This window comes from Ornithorhynchus anatinus, chromosome 11, assembly GCF_004115215.2.
Source record: "Ornithorhynchus anatinus isolate Pmale09 chromosome 11, mOrnAna1.pri.v4, whole genome shotgun sequence".
Classification (NCBI taxonomy): Eukaryota; Metazoa; Chordata; class Mammalia; order Monotremata; family Ornithorhynchidae; genus Ornithorhynchus; species Ornithorhynchus anatinus.
Window position 1 is genome coordinate 34,581,370 of NC_041738.1, and position 23,796 is coordinate 34,605,165.

The following is a 23,796-nucleotide window of genomic DNA, read 5'->3' on the forward strand; positions in this document are numbered from 1 at the left end:
GTTAAAAAAAAAGAGCTCGTGACCAAGGTCCGGCTGTGAATGGATCTGGATGACGGCCACTTACGTCCTGCTGACTCGAGGTTGGGGGAAACACCTTATCCAGCTCAAAAGACACCGGCTTCCCCTTATGGAGCAGATGAATGACGGCATCGTCATCGGGGTCAAACGTCACGGCGTTGGCGGCGTCCGGCCCCTCCCCGTCCTCTTTGGTGATCGGTCGGACTCGGCCAATCACCCGGATGTTTCCTTGACGGGGGAGAGAGAGAGAGAGAGAGAGAGAGAGAACGTCAGCTGACCCCAGCGCCTTCCCGGTGCCCGGACGGGTCCAGCAGTGGGAGCAGAGAACCGGAGGTCTGCACGCACCCTCGTTCCTCATCCTGTTGTCCCGCCAAGCCTCGAGGCGAGTGACCCTTGCCTCCCGCGGGGCGGGATCTCGTTCCTCGGCTCCCCTCGACGCCCACCCTTCTCCCGCCGCCCGTCCCGATCTCGATGAGCTTCCTCAGAAAGGTCTCCCTGAGGAAACCGTCCCGGCACTTCCCCTTCTGGTGGTCAATCAAACGCTCGGTGGTATTTATTGCGCGCCTGCTGTGTGCGGGGCACTGTATTAAGCGCTTGGGAGAGTACAATACAATAGAGTTGGTAGAAGCATCCCTGCCCACAACAAGCTTACAGTCTGGCGGACCCCTCTCGCCCGATCTCCTAGTCCTCCCTCCAGGCGCATCTCCTGGGGGCAGGATCACCGCTCTGACCGCCAACCACCCCCTCACCTCCAAAGACTACCGGCTACACCGTGAGCTCCAAGTGAGGCCGGGACTCCCATCTGAACAGTGAGCGGTTAACAAATTCCATGATCAACCTCCCCCACGTCTAGGGGAGCCCAAGGGAGACACCCCACGCACGAGAAGCCGAGTTCCCTACGTAAATCGGTCGGAACGAGTCTCGACAGCTTGGTCACTGAATGTCCAGGAGGGAGAGATGGAGTTTCATTTCGTAGCCAGAGCGGGAGCTGCCAACCAACTGGAACGGGACCCCTTAATAACGTTGGCATTTGTTCAGCGCTTATTATGGGCAAAGCACCGTTCTAAGCGCTGGGGAGGATACAAGGTGATCAGGTGGTCCCACGTGGGGCTCACAGTCTTCATGCCCATTTTCCAGATGAGGTAACTGAGGCCCAGAGAAGCTAAGTGACGCCCCAAATCACCCAGCTGACAAGTGGCAGAGCCGGGATTTGAACCCACGATCTGTGACGGCCCAGTCCACGTTCTTTCCACCGAGCCACGCCGCTTCTCTCAGACTCGGGCCGCCCGGTGGCTTCTGGGATCCCGGGTTCCAAACCGATCCGGGCATTTAACGTAGTCCCCTCCCCACCGGAAATCATCGCCGTGATCTAAAACAGCATTTCTTAAGCACCGACCGTGCGCAAAGCTCTATACAGAGCACTTGGGAACATGGTTTCCGCCCTCACGGGCCTGTCGCTACTCTCGTTCTCCCACCGCCCCCCAGGCCCTCCTGACCTTTCAGCCGCACCAGCTCGTTGTGGCACTTTTTGCGGAGCTGCAGCTCCCGGCGGTATTTCCTCAGCAGCTCGTGATTGGTGCTGTTCACCTCTTCGATGGCTTGGCCGATCTGCGGAGGGGACGCCTCCGGGTCACCCAGCGACCACCGCCCCCCCCCGGGGGACCCCCGGCTCCGCGACTCGGCTTCCCCGGCCCATCTGGATTAGAGCCGAGGCTCCGCCCCTTCTCCGGGATGTCCCGGGCTCCTCTCCCAGGGGTTGGGCAAGCACCCCGGGAGCGGCTGGAACGCTTTTCCCCGATGGGAGGTGGGCCTCCCCCGCTCACCTCTGCCCTAGCAGTCTTCAGAGCTTCCCGGAGGAGGAGGGGGAAGTCCCGCACCTGCCGCTTCAGGCCGTTGTAATCGTTGGTGAGGGTCCGGAGTGCCGGCTGCAGAGTCAGGAGGTTGGTCCGGACCCCTGAAAGCCACCGGGATAAAAATCGCCGGCCTGGAGACAGATGCCCCACTCCGGCCACGGCCGCCGGGGAACCCCGCGGCCCTCCCCGCTAATGCCAGCCTGTTGGGTCCGGTGCAGTACTTTTGGGGTTTGTTGAGTGCTCGCTATGTGCCTGGCACCGTATTAAGCGCTGCAGTAGATGCAATTTAATCAGGTTGGACACAGTCCCCCACCAGCACGGGGCTCACCGTTTTAATCCCCGTTTTAGGAACTGGGGCTCGGAGGAGTTCGGTGCCTTCTCGGGGGGTCACACGGCAGACACGTGGTGGAGCAGGATTAGAACCCAGGTCCCGTGACCCCCCCAGACCTACGCTCTTTACAGTGGGTCTTGCGGCTTCTCGGACCCCGCCCGCCCTCAGTGTGAATTCCACCGTGGAAATGGTCTTTCTGAGCCCCGGTAAGCCGGGAACCCTGGCGCGGGTGAGAGGATGGGGAGAGGGGCGCTCCTCCCCTCCGGCTTCACCTGCCAGATTCTCGTGCACCGCCTTCATCTCCACCTGGGCTCTCGCAAAAGCCTCCTCGATGGCCCGGTTCTTGTCCTCTTCCATGGACTGCATCTCCTCCAGCATCTGGCCATGGGCCCGCTCCAGCTCCGACTCGTACAGCATGATCTGGGAGAGGAGAGTCACGCCCGTGAGTACGTGTGCGCACGTGCACACGTCCTCTGTAGGCCGCGAGCCCCTCGGGTGGGGACCGATCGCTCACCCGCCTGTCACCAGGCTTTTCCCTCTCACTGAAAATGAGCTTCACTCACCACCCAGACAGATTCTGAACCGTGGGGACGTTCAGGACAGTAATAACCACAGTTAGGGTACTTGCTGAGCAATCGCTACCACTGATAATGATGATGATAATAACTGTAGTATTCGTTAAGCACCCGCTACGTGCCAGACACTCTAAGTGCTGGGGTAGATGCAACATGAGCCGGTTGGACACAGTCCCTGTCCCACAGAAGGTTCACCGTCTTAATCCCCATTTTATATTCGAGGCACGGAGAACTGAAGTGACTTGGCCAGGCTCACGCAGCGAACAAGTGGCAAAGCCGGGATTAAAATCCAGGTCCTCTGACTCCCGGGCCCGTGCTCTTTCCACTGAGCCACGCCGGTGAGCTGATAAAAGAGAGGACTCCGAAAAAGGCAACGCGACTTCCCCGGCTCCCCTTGGGGCGCCGAGGACGGCTAAGCCTGCCGGCGAATTGCTTTAATGAACGCCACGTTTCCCTCACGCAGCCCCCACCCTACGCCCGCGGGCGCCCACGTGTTCGCAGGCGCACGCACACGCGGGCACACGCCCGCGTCCGTTGGGGCGCTCGTCTCGACCCCTCGCGACCTACCTGGGCTTTAAGCTGGGCCGTGGTCTGCTGCGAGCTCTGGAGCTGCTGCTCCATCTCCTTCAGGACCTGCCTCTGCATGCCCACCTGCTCCTGCAGGTACTGGTTCCGGGCCTGCGTCTCACAGAGCGCCTGCTTCGTCTTGGAGGATTCCACCTCCACCGTCTTGATGATGTACTGCGGGAGAACGGCGGGCACGTGAAACGAGCCGGGGCCGGGCCTGCCGACGCCGTGCCGGCGGTCCGGAGGGCTCCCGGGGGCTCTTCACAAAGGCGGTCCCAATCGCTGACGCGGCGGGTACGTCTCGAGCGCTTACTTTGGGCAGAGTGCTGTACTAAAGCGCTTGGGAGAGTACGCCGCATCAGGGTTGGCAGATCCGTTCCCTAGACCCAAGGATCCCAAATCTGGTGGAGTGTCGGAGAGCTTATCCAAGTGGCACGTCAGCCCTTCGCCGTCGGAGTCTCCCTCTTCCCATACGGAGCCAGGGAAACGGGGGCAGGATGAAAATCCTCCAATCTTCCTCCCGGGTCCTCCTCCTCCCGGGGCGAACGGGGGGCTGGGGCTGGAGGCGGGGGTCTCGATTTCTCACCTTAATGGGCTGGGGCCTAGGGACAAGGTCTCTCTCTCTCTCTCTGTGCCGGGGCCTCTCTGTCTCTCTCTCTCTCACCTTGCTGGGCTGGGGCCGGGGGAAGGGAGGGTCTTTCTCTCTCTCTCTCACCTTGATGGGTTGGGGCTGAGCTCTCAGGGTGGCGATGGTCTCCTGGCTGTCCCGGAGCCTCCGGCTCAGCCTCTCCTCCTCCTCTGCCTTCTCTGCCAAGGAATCCTTCAGCCGCAGCTCAACCTCTGCCAGGCGGTTGGTCTTCTGTTGCACCTCCAGGTCCAGCTCCGACAGCCTCCCCTTATTCTCCTCCACTTCCAGCTGCAGCTCAGACACCCTCTTCCGCAGCTCAGCGCTCTCCTGCACACCCAAGGTGGGGGAGACGGACAGACAGACAGAAATGGGAGGGTTGGGAGGGGAGACAGGCGGAGAAGGAACGACACGGAAACTGCGAGTTTCCCACCGGTCGCCGAGCACCCGGAGCAGAGGCCACTCGGGAGTCCGGCCAGCTCTCCGCGCCCCATCCCTTTACCTTGCCGTGTTCACAGTCAGGGCAGGCCGAGGGCTTAGGCCTCAGCTCCTGCACCTCAGCCTCGCACACCCTCATCTCCTGCTTCAGACGTTCGTTCTCCACCAGGAGCAGATCCCGATGCTTTTCCAAGTCAGTGCCACCCTAACAAGGGAAGAGAAACGAAGCGTGACCGGGAGGAGACACAGAGAAGGGTGCGGGTGGCCCAGGCTGAGACGAGCCCTCCCTCTCGCCTCCTCTCCCCTCTCTTCTCCAGGGCGGATATCTGCAGAGTGCCTCGGAAGCGCGGGCCCTAGAAAAGAGGCGGAAAGTCGGACTCACCAGCTCTGATCGGAGTCTATTTATTTCCCGGGTTTGGCCAGTGAGTTTCCCCTTGAGGTTTTCCACCTGTTGACACAGACGAGTCGATGGTGAGTCGACTGGACCGTTTCCAACTTGCCTAGGGATCCCCGGGCCCTCGGTGACTTGGCCCGCGCTTCCTTTCCTCACGCCGGGGTCGCCCAGAAGACTCCTCAAGGTCCCTCCGGCCCAAGGATTTGACAGATCCGCTTAGTCTCGGTCTCGCGTGGTTACAACCAGGCCCCGGTCGGAACCGTCCGAGGAAAAACTCAAAAATCGTTTGAGTCCCTTGGACACTCACTGATTCATCTGCTCCTTCCTCCCACTTACTCATAATTCATCCAATAGTATTTATCGAGCGCTTACTAGGTGCAGAGCACTGTTCTAAGCGCTTGCAATGTACAATTTGGCAACAGATAGAGACAATCCCTGCCCACTGGCGGGCTTACAGTCTAAATGTCCAGGTCATGGAGTTTGAGGCTGGGAGAAAAGTCCCCGGAACAAAGTGGGGTGGAATTCTGTTAAAAAAAAAAAACCATCACAGGGAAAAACCAACCTCTTCCTTCGATACATTCCCCTCTCATGGCCCGTAGCTTCTAGATAAGAACTTGGTGGAGGTTGGTGGGTCTAAAAGAAGCAGTGTAGCCTAGTGGAAACAGCAAGGACCTGGGAGCAGCTCTGCCACGTGTCTGCTGTGTGACCTTGGGCAACTCAGTTCACTTCTCTGTGCCTAATTACCTCATCTGTAAAATGGGGATCAAGACTGTGAGCCCCATGTGGCACAGGGACTTTGTCCATCCTGATGACCTTGTATCTACCCCAGCACTTACAAAAGAACTTGACATGTGGTAAGGGCTTAACAGATACCATAATTACTATTTCTCAGGAGAGAATTGTGCACAACTGGTTTGCTGACTCTATACCTCTACTAGCCCTACGGTATCCATACTACCGAGAAAGCCAATGCTATAGGAGGACCAGGAATCAAAGAACAGCGATGGGAGAATGCTCGCAGGGTGGTGGAGTCTATTGCCTGATTTAGTTTTCTAGGAGAAAAACCAGGCCTCCCACTCCTTGGCCCCAACTCCCCTGAAGCAGGGCCTCCCTAGAAATCCACACATGTTCAATTTATCACCGATGATGTTCCCCTAAAGAGGCACTTTCCCAAATATTTACTAAATTTTCCAAAAGCACAGCCACCCTGTTACTCCTTGTGGGTCTGATGCGACCTCCCACCTGGAACCACAAATGTTAATGGAGCTAGGATTCCGAGATCACACGCCCTTGCGATTTTTTTTGTTTTGTTTTAATCTATTTTTCAAGCCCGGTTCAGCACTCTTTTCTGCACTCTTGTTTAGGATCCAGGATCAATCATTGACCTTTCTTGTCCCTTCTGAGTTTTCTCAGCAGATCTTAAAACCCAGCAAGGGAACACACATCGTATGGGGGGGGGGGGGGGTCAAGAAAAGCCCTTGAAACGGCAGAGCCGTCAAACATTAAGTCACCTCCACATCCATCTCTCACTCGGGCTGCCTGAGAAGAGATACCTGTTGATCAACTCAGATTAAACAGAGACCTGAACACAATTATTTAGCAGTTAAGCCCTGTTGTTCTCAGTGGCGATCAGCCCCTCCCCTCGGGGTTCACAATCTAAGTCAGACAGACGGTACAAGTCAGGCAGAAAATACACAAGATGGAAAGGTGGAAAAAAACAAAACCTCAGACACGCCGGTTTTCGCGGAGTCTTTAAAAACCAGCACATGGCCGAGGGGAAAGAGCACGGGCCTGGGATCTAATTCCAGCTCCCCCACTTGCCTGCTGTGTGACCTTGGGCAAGTCACTTTACTCCTCCTTAACCTCAGTTTCCTCAACTATAAAATGACTATTCAGTACCTGTGGTCCCTCCTACTTAGACTGTGAGCCCCAAGTGGGACAGGGACTGTGTACAACCTGATTAATCTGTATCTACCCCCAGCAATTAGTGCCTGACACAAAGTACTTAACAAATACCATCATTATTTATTATTTAATTTAGTGGGAATTCACCCAGAGAGGTCTGCGTCTGAAAGGCTTTTGGGGAAGAGTGAAGAAGGTAGGGATCCCTTTGGGAAAGGACAGTGTTCTCGGAAAGAGAAAATGGGGGAAGAAGAGAAAGAAGCCTAGTGGGAGATGGAAGAAAATGAAGCCCAGGAGAGAGGATATTACTTTTACTACTAATAATAATCATAATCATAATTGTGGTATTTGGTAAGACTTATTCATTCACTCAATAGTATTTATTGAGCACTTACTATGTGCAGAGCACTGTACTAAGCACTTGGAATGTACAAATCGGTAACAGTTAGAGACGGTCCCTGCGCTCTGACGGGCTTACGGGTCTAATCGGGGGAGACGGACAGACAAGAACAGTGGCAATAAATAGAATCAAGACTTACTATATGCCAAGCGCTGTACTTAGCACCGGGGTAGAAGCAAGACCATCAGGCCTGTCATGGGGCTCCCAGTCTAGGCAGGAGGGAGAACAGGTACTGAATCCCCATTTTGCAGATGAGGTAACTGAGGCATAGAGAAGTCAGAGATGAAGAAGTGTTGAGAGTAGGAAATTAAGGTCAAAGGAGAAGGCAGAAAGTGTGAATTGGACATTGAAAGGAAGGGCTCTTACTGGGAACACTGTAAGAAGGAAAGCTATCTTGGCAGCAACTTTCTAGACTGTCTGGAGAGGGGAGAGCTGAAGAAGAGGAAGGAGAGAGGGAAGGACACACAAACCTAAGTGGAGACGTGTGACTGTCAAGTCACAGGGTCGACAGCATTTTCTGAGCACTCGAGCCAACACTGTAACACTGTAACGGAGGTTACAATGGAGTCCCAATAGAATGAGAAGACAAAATCCCTGCCTTTGAGGAGCTTGCCACCTGAAGGCTACAGGCACACACACACAGAGCAATAACCTTCCCTAAGCCTAAGCCTCAAACCTGAGATCGCTTTACCACCACTCAATCCATGCTATTTATTGAGCACTTACTATGGGCAGAGGATTGCACTTAGCGCTTGGGAGAGTACAAAAACAGAATTCGCAGACACGTTTCCTGCCCTTAATGAGTTTACAGTCTAGAAGGAGCTTATAGTCTAGAGTCTCTGCCAAAAGTATTCCCCTTCTATGTCCATTCCCAAAAAGTACAGCTAGGGTACAAGGCTGAGAACCGGAATTCTTAATCAATAAGAGGTGAGTTAGCTATTAATTGGTACTCATTAAAGCACGTGTGACATCCTTCTTTCCTCATCCTGGCCAATAATCTCTCAGATCTATTCCTCTCTATCAGGAAAGACTACAACAAGAGGGAAAAATACTGATGCATTTAGCCTGGAGATTCTTTCCTCCCAAAGTAAAAAAAGGAAAGCTAGATTCACCCGCCACAAACACCTTCATCTTCTCAACAGAATCAAACTCAGTAGGAAAAACCAACAGCTGTCCTCCTCAGGCCCAGGGTTTTGCAGGTGTCTAGCCACAGGGTGTGGTCAGTATTGCTTTTTATCATCTGATACATCGACTAATTAAGCTCCTGGCTTTTTCCGTGGCCTATATTCTAATTGGTTGTTTTCCCTTCTCCATGAATACGATCGACTGATTGAAGCAGGGCTTTCCCCATCGCTGGGATTGAGTCCATTACAGTGCTTACAAAACTACCACATTTGTCATCAAATCCTTTTGAAACTAGGTTGGTGGGGTGGAGGCCAAGGAAGCCAGGGACGAATAATGCTCAGAGCTGAGGGGAAGCTCAGCGTCCAGGCAGTTGTGAGAAGGTAGACAGGAAAGCCGGGGGAGAAGGGGCAAAGCTGATCCAGTCTTGTTGTGTTGTACTCTCCCAAGCGCTGAGTACAGTGCCCTGCACGCAGTAAGTGCTCAGCAAATACACTCGATTGATTGGTGCTGGGATAAATGCAAGGAGCACGGGAAATAAGGAGGACTTCGGTGACTTCGCCTTGGACGGGGATGACTCAACGTAAGGAGACTGAAATGCAGGGCCGTAAGGACCGAGGCAGTTTACCCTTCTACCCCGGGTGGTTCAGGAGGGTTAGGCAGGGCCAAGGGAGATGGCACAGCCTTCTATCGAGGGCGTGGATGCTGGCTCCTGGTGCCGGGAAGGGAGGGAGTCCAGAAAGTACGAAGTCTCTTGGTTAAGTGGAAAGGGCAGAGAGCGAAAGGGATTTCTTGCAGTAAGCGCACAATAGAATCTCCGTTCAGGAAGAGAAGACGGTGATGGCCCTTTTTCTTCAGCTTACCAGTACTACTGGTGCACCAGAACCTGGTGGGTGATGGGACTTTGCTTAGATATAATAATAATAATGGGATTGTTAAGTGCTTACTATGTTCCACTCTACTAAGATCTGGGGTAGATACAAACTAATCGGGTCGTCCCACATAAGGCTCACAGTCTTAACCCCCATTTTACAGATGAGGTAACCGAGGCCCAGAGGAGTGACTTGCCCAAGGTCACCCAGCAGACAAGTGGCGGAGTCAGGACTAGAACCCGGGTCCTTCTGACTCGCAGGCCCGTTCTCTACCCACTAGGCAATGCTGCTTCTAAGAAGTATTGTCAAAAAAGAGATGTGAGTGCCTTAGGTCAATCTCCCGGTCCCGAGGGTAATGGAACTGACAAGGTCCGGCCCCTGTTTTATTCGATTCTTACAAGTAGAGGAGATCAAGGAGGCATGCGACTTGAGGATTCTCGGAGGAGGAAGAAGAGAAAGCAGATCTTAGCTGGCTTGGGGAATTGGTGGAAAAGCGCTACAGGAAGGAGTAAAAGAGGCAAAGGATTCCAAGTGAGTTGGGACATTCTTTAAAAAACAAAAAAACGAAAAGAACCCAAACCCAAAGAGCCTGGAAGACAACCAACATTATGTTTGTATTTTTAAAAGAGAAAAAAAGCTGACTCCGGAAAGTGTACGCCCATATGCTAAATTTCATTTTCCTAGAAGAATTCAAGAAAAAGTCATCACATGATGAATTTGCGAACTTTGAAGAGAACAGGGCACCTAAATTCCATTTATATGGCCAAGTCACAAGCTTGGAAAAATCTAGGAAGAGCAACTATCCTAATTTTAGACAGAGAGCCAATATAGTGAGCTAAGCCACACAGCTCGCAGAGCAGAATACGTTCAGTGGAAAAAAATAACTGTGGTATCTGTTAAGCACTTATCAGGTGCCAAGCACTGGGGTCTCAGTCCCCCATGGGACTCACAGTCTAAGGAGGAGGGTGAACAGATACTGGGTCCCCATTTTACAGAGGAGGAAACTGAGGCACAGAGAAGGTAAGTGACTTGCTTAAGGTCCCACAGCAGGCAAGTGGTGGAGCCAGGATCGGGACCCCGGTCGTCGGCCCGACGCCCAGGCCCGGGCTCTTTCCACTACGCCACCCCTGCAGGACTGGACCTTCCATTAATCCTCCGGTGACTTTGAGCACTAGTTAAGTAGAGCTCGGTTGGTGCCCGGGTCCGAGCGTCCCGTGACCGAAAAGGGGACAAGGAAATCACAAGGGAGAGACCAGGGGAGAACCACCAAGATAATGAAACGTTTGGAGGAGAAGATCAAGGAAGGCTCCGGAAACTGGGACCCGGCCAGGAACCGAAAGGGCTCCTACAGAAAATGGCCCCCAAAGCCATTAAAGGCTGAGCCAGAGGAAACACAACAAAATGTGGGCATGAGGAATCTGGGTTGGGTAAAGGGGGGGAAAGCTCATCTGTCTGGAAAGAGTTAGGTGTGGCCTCACCCGAGGGCAAGGGGATGGAACCAGATGAATGCTTAATGTCCCTCCCCACCAGGAGAGTCTCTGATTCTGCCTTGACATACCAGCTTGCAACGCCCCCTGAGACACCTACAAGAGAAGCGTCGTCCACCACTAAATCACGACACCACGCCAGCCATCTCCTTTGGGCAGGAAAACTGGCTACGTTTCACTTCTGGTGTTTTGTTTTTGAAATAAACAGGGCTCCCGTTCCACATAATCTTACAAATGAAATGGTACCTCTGTTCGCCAGGACTCCCTCTCCCCTCTAGGAGACGACTGTTCCCAGTTCTACTGATTCTACTCCAATTCCTTGCTCCCTTCGTCTTTCACTTAAGGTACTCTAAGCAACTGGTGAATATCTACAAATTAAACCCCAAAACACCCCTGCGAAGCGAGTGTTTTAGCTAGGGCTGTAAGTTCCTTGTGGGCGGGGATCGCATCTACCATCTCTGTTCTACCCTACTTTCCCAAGCACCCAGTACAGCGCTCCGCACGTAGTTAGCGCTCGATCAGTACATCAGTGGTATTTATGGAGCGCTTACTACGTGCGGAGCACTGTACTAAGCATTTGGGAGAGTACGACGGAGTTAGCAGACTTTCTCTGCCCATAATGAGCTTCCAGTCTAGAGGACTGTAATAATAACAACGGTACTTATTATTAAGCACTTACTGTGTGCTTGGTTCGGTAAATACGATTGATTGACTGACGCAGAAGGAGCCCACGGGAAGAGAGGAAGTGGGAGAGTACGAAGCAGCTAATGAGACTCGGCGTAAACCAGGAATCCTGACTCCTGCATTCGTCCTTTACGGAGCTCGCTGCGAAGCCAGCGGCAAAAAGAAAACGATCCTCATTTTCCAGATGCAATGTGCTTTTTTTGCCCTGAGAGGATAAAAAGACCGAACGAGGGCGCCCAGCATGCCCAGTATATACTCGGGTGGACCAGGGTACTGGAATATCTTTTCCACGGCTTCCAGCCCGCTGCTTCTCAGTTGCAGGCCACCTGCTCCCTATCTCTCTGCTCCGCTTTCATCCGTGGCTTGGCGGAGAGAGCCCGGGCTTGGGAGGCAGAGGTGGTGGGTTCTAATCCCGCCTCCGCCACTTGTCAGCTGTGACTTTGGACAAGGCACTTAAATAATAATAATGTTGGTATTTGTTAAGCGCTCACTATGTGCCGACCACTGTTCTAAGCGCTGGGGTGGACACGGGGGAATCAGGTTGTCCCACGCGGGGCTCACAGTCTTAGTCCCCATTTTCCAGATGGGGTAACTGAGGCACCGAGAAGTTAAGTGACTCGCCCGAAGTCACACAGCCGACAAGTGGCCGAGCCGGCATTCGAACCCATGACCTCTGACTCGAAAGCCTGTGCTCTTTCCACTGAGCCCTTCTCTGGGCCTCAGCTACCTCATCTGGAAAATGGGGATAAAAAGACCGTGAGCCCCATGTGGGACAACCTGATGACCTCGTATCTACCGCACCGCTTAGAACAGTGCTTCGCACATAGTAAGCGCTTAACAAATACCATCATCATTACTACCATTGTTATCCGAGCCTCCTCCTGGGCCCTACTGCTCCCAGCTTCTGTCCGGGTTCCCTGGTGGTCTCTGCCTCCGCTGTCTCCCAGCCTCATTTATCATCATCATTATAATATTTAAGTGCTTCTTAAGTGTGGAGAAGCAGCAAAGCTTAGTGGCCAGAGCCCGGGCTTGGGAGTCAGAGGACGTGGGTTCTAATCCCAGCTCGGCCACTTCTCTGCTGTGTGACCCTGGGCAAGCCACTTCACTTCTCTGGGCCTCAGTTACCTCATCTGGAAAATGGGGATTACCACTGTGAGCCTCACGTGGGACAAGCTGATGACCTCGTATCTACCCCAGTGCTTAGCACAGTGCTCGGCGCATAGAAGGCGTTTAACAAATACAAGAATTATTATTCTCTGTCAAGCACTGTGCTAAGTGCGGGATACAGCCAAGTTAATCAGGTCAGACCCAATCTCGGTCCCACACGGGGCTCACAGTCTAAGTGGGATAACAGATGTTGAATCCCCTTTTACAGGTGAGGAAACTGAGGTACAGAGAAGCAAAGTCACTGGTCCGAGGTCACAAAGCAGGCAAGTGGCAGAGCTGAGAATAATAATGTTGGTATTTGTTAAGCGCTTACTATGTGCCGAGCACCGTTCTAAGCGCTGAGGCAGAGACAGGGGAATCAGGCTGTCCCACGCGGGGCTCACGGTCTTCATCCCCATTTAACAGATGAGGGAACTGAGGCGCAGAGAAGTGAAGTGACTTGCCCACAGTCACCCAGCTGACAGGTGGCCTAGCCGGCATTCGAACCCATGACCTCTGACTCCAAGGCCCGTCGTGCTCTTTCCACTGAGCCACGCTGTGACTCCCAGGCCCGTGGTCTCTCCGCCAGCCCAGGCTGCTCTTCGCTTGTTCCACCGTCCGTTCCCCATCCGGCCTTCGGCCTATCTCCAACCAATCAATCGACCAATCAATAGCATCTGAGTGCTTACTGTGCTCACGGCACTGTGCTACGTGCCTGAGAGAGTACGATATAACACTGAAGACTGGAAGCTCATTACAGGCGGGGAACCTGGCTGCTAGTTTCGTGGTACTGTACTCTCCCGAGCACTCAGTACAGTGTTCTTCCCTAGTGAGCATTCGATAAGTAGCGTTGATCGATTGGTCGAGTGAATACTGCAGACTTGATAGACATGTTCCCTATCCGGGGCCCTGCTCTTTCTGCCTGCTTCTTCAGCCCGGGCCTGATCTGAAGGTACTCGTATCTACCCCGGCGCTTACTACAGTGCTGGGCACAGAGTACTATAACGATGGTATTTGTTAAGCGCTTACTATGTGCCAGGCACTGTTCTAAGTACTGGGGGAGATACAAGATAATCGAGTCGGACGCAGTCCCTGTCCCACACCGGGCTCGCCGTCTTAACCCCCATTTTCCAGATGAGAGAACCGAGGCACAGAGAAGTGACTTGGCCCAGGTCACACGGATACGTGGTGGAGCTGGGATTAGAACCCATGACCCTCTGACTCCCAGGCCGGTGCTCTATCCCAGCTATTCTTCTCCCAGGACCCCTTCCATCTGCCTGGCTCGAGGGTCCACCCTCCTTCCCTCCAGACTTCTCAGCTGCAGGAGTGCAGTGTCCACGGTGACCAGGAAAACACGACACATCCGTGAAAGTCTGGGCCCAAATTACATTTGGAAGCCTACTCTATTTAGAGGACAACAATGTTGGTATTTGCTAAGCGCTTACCGTGTGCAGAGCACTGTCCTAAGCGCTGGGGTAGATAACAGGGTCATCAGGTTGTCCCACGTGAGGCTCACACTCTAAATGCCCATTTTACAGATGAGGTCACGGAGGCACCGAGAAGTGAAGTGACTTGCCCACAGTCACACAGCTGAGCGGCAGAGGCGGGAGGCGGACCCATGACCTCTGACTCCCAAGCCTGTGCTCTTTCCACTGAGCCACGCTGCTTCTCTATGACATTCTGGTAGATCTTAGATCAGACCTGGCTTTTCCTAACATCTCCGTCGTGCCGGGCGAAGGGCGAGAGTTATCAAAAAAGGGGACGAGAGTCAGGTACTTAAAATCAGAAGGCGGAGTGGCGTTAAATACTTTCGAGACGGATGGGGGCGCGGCGCCCCCAGACGCCCCGCATCTCCTCTCCGCCAGGAGCCGGTACCTGCTCTTGCAGCTGGGCAGACGCGGCCTGCTGGTCGCTCTCCCTCAGGGCAAGTTTCTCCTGCAGAGCCAGCAGCTCTTCCTGCAGCCGGGCCTTCTCCTCTTGCAGCCGGGACACGGACTCCACCATCTTCTGGATCACGGGTAACTGACGGGCTCCCGACAGACTCGAACACTTCCCGCCCAAGAGCCTTCCTCCTGCAACGAAGAGCGCGTCAGGCCCGGGCTGAGGAGGCCTGGCGGGAGGCGGGTGGAGGTCTGGGGGATGCGGGGAGGGGCCCAGATGGTGACCCAGGGCTCCGAGCACGGGGTGGACGGGGCCTCTTTGAGCTGCCCACGGGAACGGAGCGGCCAATTCATTTCTCGGTCAATGGAGGCGGTAGTCTCGACCTCCCGGGGAGGAAGAGAGGACTGCCGGCCTTGCTCTCCCGGACCTGGCCGGTCCTCTCCATCCTACCGCTCGGCTGTCGGAGTTCCGGTCTGGCTGGGTTGGGTTCCCCCAGCCTGGAGGAAAGCCTTTTCTTCTCGCTAAAGGCGATGGTACGGTGGCTTTCTGGGGCCTGGCTACTGGGGGGGGGGAAAAAAAAATCTAACTAATTTTATGAATGAGCCCCGAACGGTCCTTCGCTGAGACGGGGATAAATGGTTCTGAGACCCAGAAAGACACTTCTGGCGCAGTCACGGCTTTAAGGCGTGAACCCACCCCGGGGACAGCTGGGTGATGATGCTCACCCACGCGTAGCTCACTGTGGGGAGAGGTGTGTGGGTCGGTCAATCGTATTACTGTACTAAGCGCTCAGGAGAGTACAATATACCAATAAAACACACGTGCGCGTGTGTCGCGGGGCCAGGGCGAGAGAAGAGACACATAAGGATGACAGACTGAGGCAAAAAGGGCAGACGGAGCCCGTCTGGCGTTACCCGGCCACACCCACCCGCGGAACCAGCTCCCAGACCTCCGGCCGTCGGAACGCACCCGGCGACCACACGGGCACGTCAAGTCTATAAATACCGCGTTGGCCCCGTGCCTCGCCGAGGGCTCCCTCTCCCACTGCCGTCTGCCTCCTGTCACCCCACGGGGGCGGAGAGCGATAGAGAAGCACGGGCCCCCAGAAGCCAGGCCTAGGATACGTGGGTTTTTTTAAACAGGGCCCGCTTCCTCCGCGGCCCTCCCGGCAAGGTCCGAACCAAACCCTCGACAGTGCCGTCGGCCAGGTGAGAGAGGGACAGCCGAGCGAGGCCGAAGCGGGGAGGCTGGAATGCCATCCGGCCGTGGATTTCGCTCTCCGACAGAGCAGCGCCGGAGACGGCTGGGATCCCGGCCAGAGGCCGAGGTGGCAGTCGTGCGGTGACGGTATTCCTTAAGCGCGTTCTTTGTGCAGAGCTCTGTGTTAAGTGCTAGAATATGCAGGCGTGTATATGAAACGTTGAGGAGCAAAGTCTTCTAGCTCAAAGGAGCCCCTCCTCTCTCTGGCCTCGCTTTCCCTCTCACACACGAGCTCTGGAGGCAGCGAGGGAGGGCAAAGCCCGCCCCGAGGCTGAAGAAGTCATCCAAGTCATCATCCTCTCCAGCAATTCCGGGGGCAGAACTACAGCTTCTCTACGCAGGCCCCTGCCGAACGGGGCAAAGCCAAAACTCAAAATCCTTCCTGATGGAGGGTGGATGAGCCAGCTGGGAAAGGGAGGCCAGAGAGGGAGTACCCCCTGCCCCCGCCCCTCCTCGGTAAGGGGGACGGGGGGGTGCCTTTAAAGAGACGAGGGAAAATCCCAGAAATGAAAGCTAGAATGCTCTTTCCTTGACAGCGTTTCCTCCACCCAGGGGCAGGAGGCTGGGTTTAAAGGAGCGGTCCGGGCAGGTGGAAGGAAGGAAGGAAGGAGAGGGTGGGGTGCAAAGCACAAGGCGGACACATTATCCGCTTTAATCCTCTGCCGGGGATTTCAGATCTCTCCCGAGGAGGTCTGAAGTCTCCTGGCTTCGGATCTGGGCAAGAACAACAAACTCACTGCCATCAAAGACACACGGGTGATTCGACCCTTTGAACGCGTCTCCCTTCGGTCCACGGTCTACCATCTGTGGCGGCTTTGGGAGGACGGGTCTCGGGGGGGCGGATTTCCCGGACGCTGCACACGCTGGACATCCCAGCTGCCCCTTGACTTTCAGGACGGTTTTCCCCTCTGCTCAGAACCGATGCGGAATGGGGAACGTCGAGGATCTACCCAGGAGGCTCGGACCAAGTGCAGACACACGGAGGGTGTCCATTTCAACGAGCCCAAGACTGGGGCAGATCACACGCAGGAGACAGTCGCGTGGGGGCCCCGACGCACAGACGTTGCACAAGGTGGCGAAACAACTGAATGATACACAAAGGGTTGACAAACTCATCCTTAATCATCCACTATTTACATTTCCGTCGCTTGGGCCCTCTGACCTCCCTATCCCACATCAGGCCAGTTGGGAGACTTTGAAGTGGCTAGGAATTTAAGAAGAGCACTGATGAACTAGCCAGCTGAGGCAGCACCCATAGCAACGACGACGGGGAAGCAAACTCTCTGGGGGAGCAGCTGGGAATTTGAGACACGATGAAGACAGCGAAAACTGGGGAGAAGCAAGAGGAGCCAGTTTGTTTGTTATTCTGGACACTTTCGTTGCTTTAAAAGAACAATCCTCACTGGGGTCAAGGTGAGCAAGGTCTCTGAGGTCCTGGAGGCCCTGGGCCCTTTGAGATCGTCAGTCCCAATAAATCCAGTTGATAGTCATCCACCTTTATGGCTTATGCTCTCTCTCAACCTGGATTTCTCCTCCCCGCTTTCTCCCACTTCCTGACTCGGGTACTTTTCTATGTGGGTTACAGTCTTCCCTCACTTGCGGTTCTCATAGCAGAAGATCCTGCGTCAGAAATACGAGAAGGAGAGAGAGAGGGAGAGAGAGGAGACAGACATCGCAGTGGATTTTCAGCACTCCAGAGCAGGGAGTGGCTCTCACCCACCAGGTCTGGGCAAGTTCAGACGTACAATTAACTTTTGACGGAAGGAGAAAAAAAACAATAGAAACCCCAACCTTCCCTATGCCGTTTTTTGCTCAGACTCCTGTCCTGGGGCTGTGGGATGAGGGGAATGTCCTTTCACCTTTCCCTCTGCTGGACACCCCTGCTTCTCACTAATTCCCATTCCCCTCCTCCAGGAAGGTACCTATTAACATCCTGGATAGGTTGTCACTCTTGGGACGGGGTTAATGGGACAAGGGGCGGGGCTGCAACACCCGACGACAGAATCTGCGAAGCCTTCTCCTCTCCAAGTAACCGGCCGGCTCCGTAGTCCTTCCCGGGATGGGCCGGGACTAGGGATTCCTCCTTTGCCGTCTCCAGGGCCACCGGACAGCAGAGACCTTGCCCGTCCCGTGCCGCTGGAGACTTGTAAAAACGATCCCGGTCGCGGGAGGCGAGAAAAGCACAACTTCCAGTGGCAGAAATGCTTTCCTAGAGGAAGTGACCCAAAGCCAGGGAAAAGGCCCAGCAGCTCTCCCAGAGTGCTCTGGAACTCCAATCCGTTACCGCTGGCTCCACTCGCCCCACAGAATGAGGCAGGTCAGGCCACACGTTCCAGTGCCACCTAAAGAACCAGATCGTTCCGCTTCGATTGGGGGACCGATGGGACTTCCCTGCAGGCCAGCGGGAACTGGGAATGCGGTGGCACACCTGCTCGCAAAGCCTCAGATTAAGCATCGTCCCAGCTGGAGGGAAGTTCGTCTCCGGGCACGGACTCTCCCTACTCTAAGCCAGGCTACCTCCTTGCGATCGCTCCCCAAGTCCTGTTCCGGTTACTAGAAGTGATTCTCCGGACCTAGACCAGAAAAAGCCACTGTGCCCCACCCGCCTTCCACTCTTTACCTGTTTTCTCAACACTCATGATGGCAGATTCCTGTCCCTGGGCCTCTCTGTCCCGTTTGGGAGTCAGGATTGGCCTCTTCTGGTGCTTCTCCTCCTTCTTCACCTGACTCTTGCACTCGTACACCTTGTCCTGGAGTGCCTGCTGCCAAGACACAACCATAATCCTTTGAAGGCCATCGCGATTCTGGAGACACGGATGCCTCGGCTTCCCATCCCTAACGCCGCTGTGGGCGGCACTGAGGAGTCCCACTCTATCCCCTTTCCAGAACTTCTAAACCCCCTCTGACTCCCCGAGCTTCACTCCTATGGCTCTACCCCTTCTGTCTCGGGAGGCTACTCGTCATGATCATCCTAACTGTGGTATTTATTAAGCGCTTACTATGTGCCAGGCACTGATCTAAGCGCTGGGGTAGATACGAGCAAACCGGGTTGGACACAGTCCCTGTCCCACATAGGGCTCGCACTCTGAATCCCCATTTTACAGATGAGGGAACTGAGGCCCTGAGAAGCGAATTGACCTGCCCAAGGTCACACAGCAGACAAGTGGTAAAGCCGGGACTAGAACCCAGTACTTCCGACTCCCAGGCTTGTGCTCTATCTACTAGACCACGCTGCTTCTCATTCATCTCCCCACTACGTCTCTAATCGAACAGCCCCATTCCGCCCCGCTACAAAACTTGACAACTTTCCAACTTCTCTTCCAGCCTCGAGGACGGGGATCATATTGATTAATTCTACTGTATTCTCCCGAGCGCTCGCTACGGTGTTCTGCACAGAGTAGGGCTTTTTTAATGGCATTTGTGAAGCGCTTACCACGCGCCAGACACAGCACTAAGCACGGGCCTAGATACAAGCCGATCAGGTTGGACCCGGTCCTTGTCTCACGTGGGGCTCTCAGTCTTAATCCCCACTTTTCAGATGAGGTAACTGAGGCACAGAGGAGTGAGGTGACTTGCCCAAGGTCACTCAGCAGACAAGTAACCGAGCCGGAATTAGAACCCTGGTCCTTCTGGCTCCCAGGTCGATGTTCCATCCACTAGGCCACGCTGCTTCTCCCTACTGTTGCTCCAGGAGGTGCTCAATAAATACCACAGACTGACCGATTTCTTCATTCGGAGCCAATTTTACCGCTGCCGTTCCGCCATCTAACTGTTGCACGCTCCTCTCCGGGATCCCTTAAAGCCCACATCGAGCAGGGGAGGAAGGGGGCAAACGGAGAGCTGCGGTAGCTTTGTCGACGAAACCGCTGCCTGTGTGAACTCATTGCCTAGTTTGGGCCCAAGCTCCCCATGCATCAAAATCCCAAATTGGCAACCCTCGACATCTCTGAGCACAGATGTGAAAATTCCACCCTCGTCAACCCTTAGACCGCTTCACTAAGACATTTATACTTAGATTGATTGATTTGTTATGGCATTTGTTAAGCGCTTACTATGTGCCGTTCATTGTACTAAGCGCTGGGGTAGACACAATTCATTCAGTGGTATTTATCGACTCCTGGTCCACGTCCTCCCGCTGTCCCGGAACGCCCTCCCTCCTCACCTCCGCCAAACTAACACTCTTCCCCTCTTCAAAGCCCTACCGAGAGCTCACCTCCTCCAGGAGGCCTTCCCAGATTGAGCCCCCCTTTCCTTCTGCTCTTCCCCATTCCCCTCCCCTCCGCACTGCGCTTATTTGTATATCTTATTATTACCCTCCTTATTTTGTTAATGATGCGTATATCTCTGTGATTCTGTTTATCTTGATGATGTTGTTTTGTTCTGTTTTGCTCTGCGGTCCGTCTCCCCCGTTTCGACTGTGAGCCTGTCGCTGGGCAGGGATTGTCCCTATCTGTTGCCAAATTGTACATTCCAAGCGCTTAGTGGTAATAATAATAATAATGGTGGTATTTGTTAAGCGCTTACTATGTGCCGAGCACCGTTCTAGGCGCTGGGGGAGATACGGGGTCATCAGGTCGGCCCACACGAGGCTCACAGTTAATCCCCATTTTACAGATGAGGTAACTGAGGCCCAGAGAAGTGAAGTGACTCGCCCACGGTCACACAGCCGACAAGCGGCAGAGCCGGGAGTCGAACCCATGACCTCTGACTCCGAAGCCCAGGCTCTTTCCACTGAGCCACGCTGCTTCCCCGGTATAGTAAGCACTCAATAAATACTATTGAATGAACTGGGTGCTTACTAGGTGCAGAGCACTGTACTAAGCGCTTGGAATATACAATTCGGCAACAGATAGAGACCATCCCCGCCCAATAACGGGCTCAACAATCCGGGCCCCCAGTCTCAATCCCCATTTTACAGATGAGGGAATGGAGGCCCCGAGAAGTAAGGTCACACAGCAGACCAGTGGTAGAACCAGAATTAGAACCCGTGACCTTCTGATGCCCCGGCCCATGCGCTATCCACTACACCGCGCTGCTTTATTTATATTAACGTCTAGCTCCTCGGGAGCAGGGAACGTGTCTACCCACTCCATTGTGTTGCATTCCCCTAAGCGCTTAGTACGGTGTGCGGCACACAGTAAGCGCTCAATAAATACGACTGAAGATGCTGTCGGTCTAAATATTCCCCATTCAGACATCACCGCCTGAAGACCAGGTCAAGCAGGTGAATGGAATAACAGAATGGCAGTAGAGAGGCCATAGTCGAGGGTCGCCCTCAAATCTCCCGGTTCCCAGCAGTCGAGGAAGCGAGCGGGGAGGAGCAGGGGAAGGCGAGAGAAGGAATGAGTAATGAAAGCAAACACGATACCCAATTACAGTGACAGACAGGCGCTGACCCATTCAACACCCACCAGGTGATTTCCTGTTTGCAAATAGGAAGTCAAGTGTGACTGTGTGTTTGTGTGTGTGCGCACACGTGTGCGTGTGTCAGCCCAAAAGAAAAAGAGCTGTTTTAATTCCCATAAAGCCAGGTCACACTGTTTAATGCTGCACAAGAGTTCACAGCTGATCTCTCCCCACCCCCCCTCCGTCGGGAGCGTGGCGTAGTGGACGGAGCCACGGGCCCGGGAGTCAGAGGGACCTGGGTTCTAACCCCGGCTCCGCCACTCGTGACCCTGGGCAAGTCACTTCACTGGGCCTCAGTTATCTCATCTGTAAAACGGGGGTGAGACCGCGAGCCCCACACGGGACAGGGACCGTGTCCAACTTGATTTACTGGAATCCACCCCGGTGCTTGGAACCGTGCCTGGCACATAGCAAGCGCTTCACAAATGCCATCGTTATTATTATTACTAGCGTGTGAAGGGAGGACGGACAGAGGGACACGGTACTGGTGTGGAAAAAAAAGACTGGCTGCAAATAGATTTAGCTCTCTGACTCATTCGGCGGGAATAACAATTTTGACCCTCTTCCCGAAAGCCAAACTTCCCCATTCCACTACCATGGCAGGGATTAAACGATAACTCGTGTCTCAAGGGGATGGCCCGCTTTGGCGAGCTTTTTCGGACTCATCTGCTGGGTAGCCGGTTTCGCCTTTGAATTTCAGATCCGGGAGAGAGTCCTGAGGACCTCCCTCTGTCCACCCTTCCCCAGCGGTCCCCTCCCACCCCCACCCCGGGCAGGGAAGGAAACCTCCGGCCCTAGTCAGCAGGCCACCGCAGCTGGCTTGTGTCATTAGCGTTAACGACACCATTTAGTCCTCGGGTCGTGCCTCTCATCCAGGATCTCCAAGCGCTTTACGATCGTCACAGAGCTTCCCCGGTGGCCGGGGAGGAATCCGATCGTTCCAGGCTCGTACCGTAATTGCAAACAGTGGGGCGCCCAGAGATTAAATCACTCGTTTGTGGCTTCCCAGTAACTGAGAGTGGAAAATTGAAAAAAGGATTTGCTGACTCTCAAGACTCGGCTCGGTCACAAGACAACACTCCCTGTAATCAAAAAAAAAAAAAAATCACAAAGGCGACGACCAGGGCCAGAGAGAGACGCTCACAAAATATCCTCTGGCCGGATCCCTTCCCGCTTTAACAGCGATCGCTCGAGTCCAAGGCCACATCGAAAGGGCTTCTCCTGATGGCATCTTTAACTCTTTCTCCTTTACACCGTAGACCGTAAGCTCCTTGTGGGCAGGGATCGCGTCTCCGTCGTACTGTACTCTCCCACGGCGCCGAGCGTGGTGCCCTGCTGCACACAGTAAGCGCTCGATAAACGCCGCCGACGGATAGTCGCCACTCGCCCCCACCCCGAGGCCGTTCGCTTTATTTCCTGCTGCCCAAGTGGAAAGGATGCAGAGCAGTAGCTTGGAACACAAGTGGAATCCACAGAAGACAAGAAATTTGCTTTACGCCCAAATCAGTCCGTCAGACAACCTTGCACAAGAAAAAGAAAGGTGCACCGGGAGTCCCTAATAGTCTTCTACTTCCAACACTCCTCTCCTCTCCTGCTCCGCTCACGGTTCGCAGCTGGGCCAGGGAAACTGGAACTGAGTCACCAGCTTGCCCCCGGGGGCGACGGCCCAATCCCTCCAGTCATACAACTTCTCCGTGCCTCAGTTTCCTCAACTGTAAAATAAGGATCCAATGCCTGGTCTCACTTCCCGCTTAGACGGTGAGCCTCAGTGGCCTCATCTGAAAAATAGGGATAAAGACTGCAGGCCCCATGGTGGACTGCGTCCAACCCGATTCATTTGTTTCTACCCCAGCACTTCCAACAGGGCTTGATACCTAGTAAACAGTTAATACCATAAAACAGAACGCCCTAACATAGTAGCCAAAACTCTATCCCATAACTCAGGTCAGAGTTTGGCACATAAAAAGCACTTGACGGGCATCACGCTTACTAAACAGCCCGTCTTGGATTAGGGTAGTCACCCAGCCCCTTCGCAAAGCCTTCCACCACTTCTCTGAGCCCGGGGGTATGGTGAGGTGTTTCACGCCGGGGTGAAATGACCCGCAAGTGGGCTGTCTGAGTGGATCCGGGGTGGCCAGTCTGCTCTCCCAGAGCGCTTCCTGGGACTGGAGAGATGGTAAACTGTTCCACCCTCTTCCACTGCACAGCTTCAGTAGGGAGAATAACAACGATGACAATGTTGGGATTTGTTAAGCGTCTACTATGTGCAGAGCACCGTTCTAAGCGCTAGATACAGGGTCATCAGGTTGTCCCACGTGAGGCTAACAGTCTTCATCCCCAATTTACAGATGAGGTCACTGAGGCACCGAGAAGTGAAGTGACCTGTCCACAGCCACACAGCTGACAAGTGGCAGAGCCGGGATCCGAACCCATGACCTCTGACTCCCAAGCCCGGGCTCTTTCCACTGAGCCACGCTGCTTCTCTACAGGGACCGTTGTCATCCCTGGTTAGATCTTCTGGAGAGATCTTTGATCACGCCAATTGCTTCTCTCTGCAGGCTCCGGGAGAGGATTTTTTTTTTTTTAAAAAAAAAGGTATTTGTTAGGTGCTTACTTCGTACCCGACACTGTACTAAGCGCTGGGGTAGATACAAGCTAATCAGGTTGGACACAGTCCGTTTCCCACGTGGGACTCACAGTCTTAATCCCCATTTTACAGATGACGTAACTGAGGCACAGAGAAGTTAGGTGACTTGCCTAAGGTCATTTAGCAGACGGGCGGCAGAGCGGGAATTAGAACTCGGGGCCTCTGATTCCCAGCCTGTGCTCTTTCCA

At 54.2% G+C, this 23,796-nt stretch overlaps 1 protein-coding gene across 12 annotated transcripts in view; it reads right to left on the minus strand.

The window, feature by feature from the left end:
* KIFC3 (kinesin family member C3) overlaps positions 1 to 23,796 on the minus strand; it is a 47,449-nt gene that overhangs the window by 11,285 nt on the left and 12,368 nt on the right. For 3 of the 12 annotated variants that reach the window (XM_039913429.1, XM_029074969.1, XM_039913426.1), the window contains exons 4-13: positions 18,176 to 18,317; positions 14,290 to 14,486; positions 4,790 to 4,855; positions 4,472 to 4,612; positions 4,060 to 4,299; positions 3,345 to 3,518; positions 2,475 to 2,622; positions 1,842 to 1,972; positions 1,515 to 1,626; positions 65 to 246 (exon numbers count right to left, since the gene is read on the minus strand). In XM_039913429.1, coding sequence (XP_039769363.1) covers positions 65 to 246; positions 1,515 to 1,626; positions 1,842 to 1,972; positions 2,475 to 2,622; positions 3,345 to 3,518; positions 4,060 to 4,299; positions 4,472 to 4,612; positions 4,790 to 4,855; positions 14,290 to 14,486; positions 18,176 to 18,317 — 1,533 coding nt within the window. Of the gene's footprint in view, positions 1 to 64; positions 247 to 1,514; positions 1,627 to 1,841; positions 1,973 to 2,474; positions 2,623 to 3,344; positions 3,519 to 4,059; positions 4,300 to 4,471; positions 4,613 to 4,789; positions 4,856 to 14,289; positions 14,487 to 18,175; positions 18,318 to 21,913; positions 22,044 to 23,796 lie in introns of all 12 variants that reach the window. The other 9 variants (XM_039913431.1, XM_039913430.1, XM_029074974.2 and 6 more) reach the window with 6 other exon arrangements.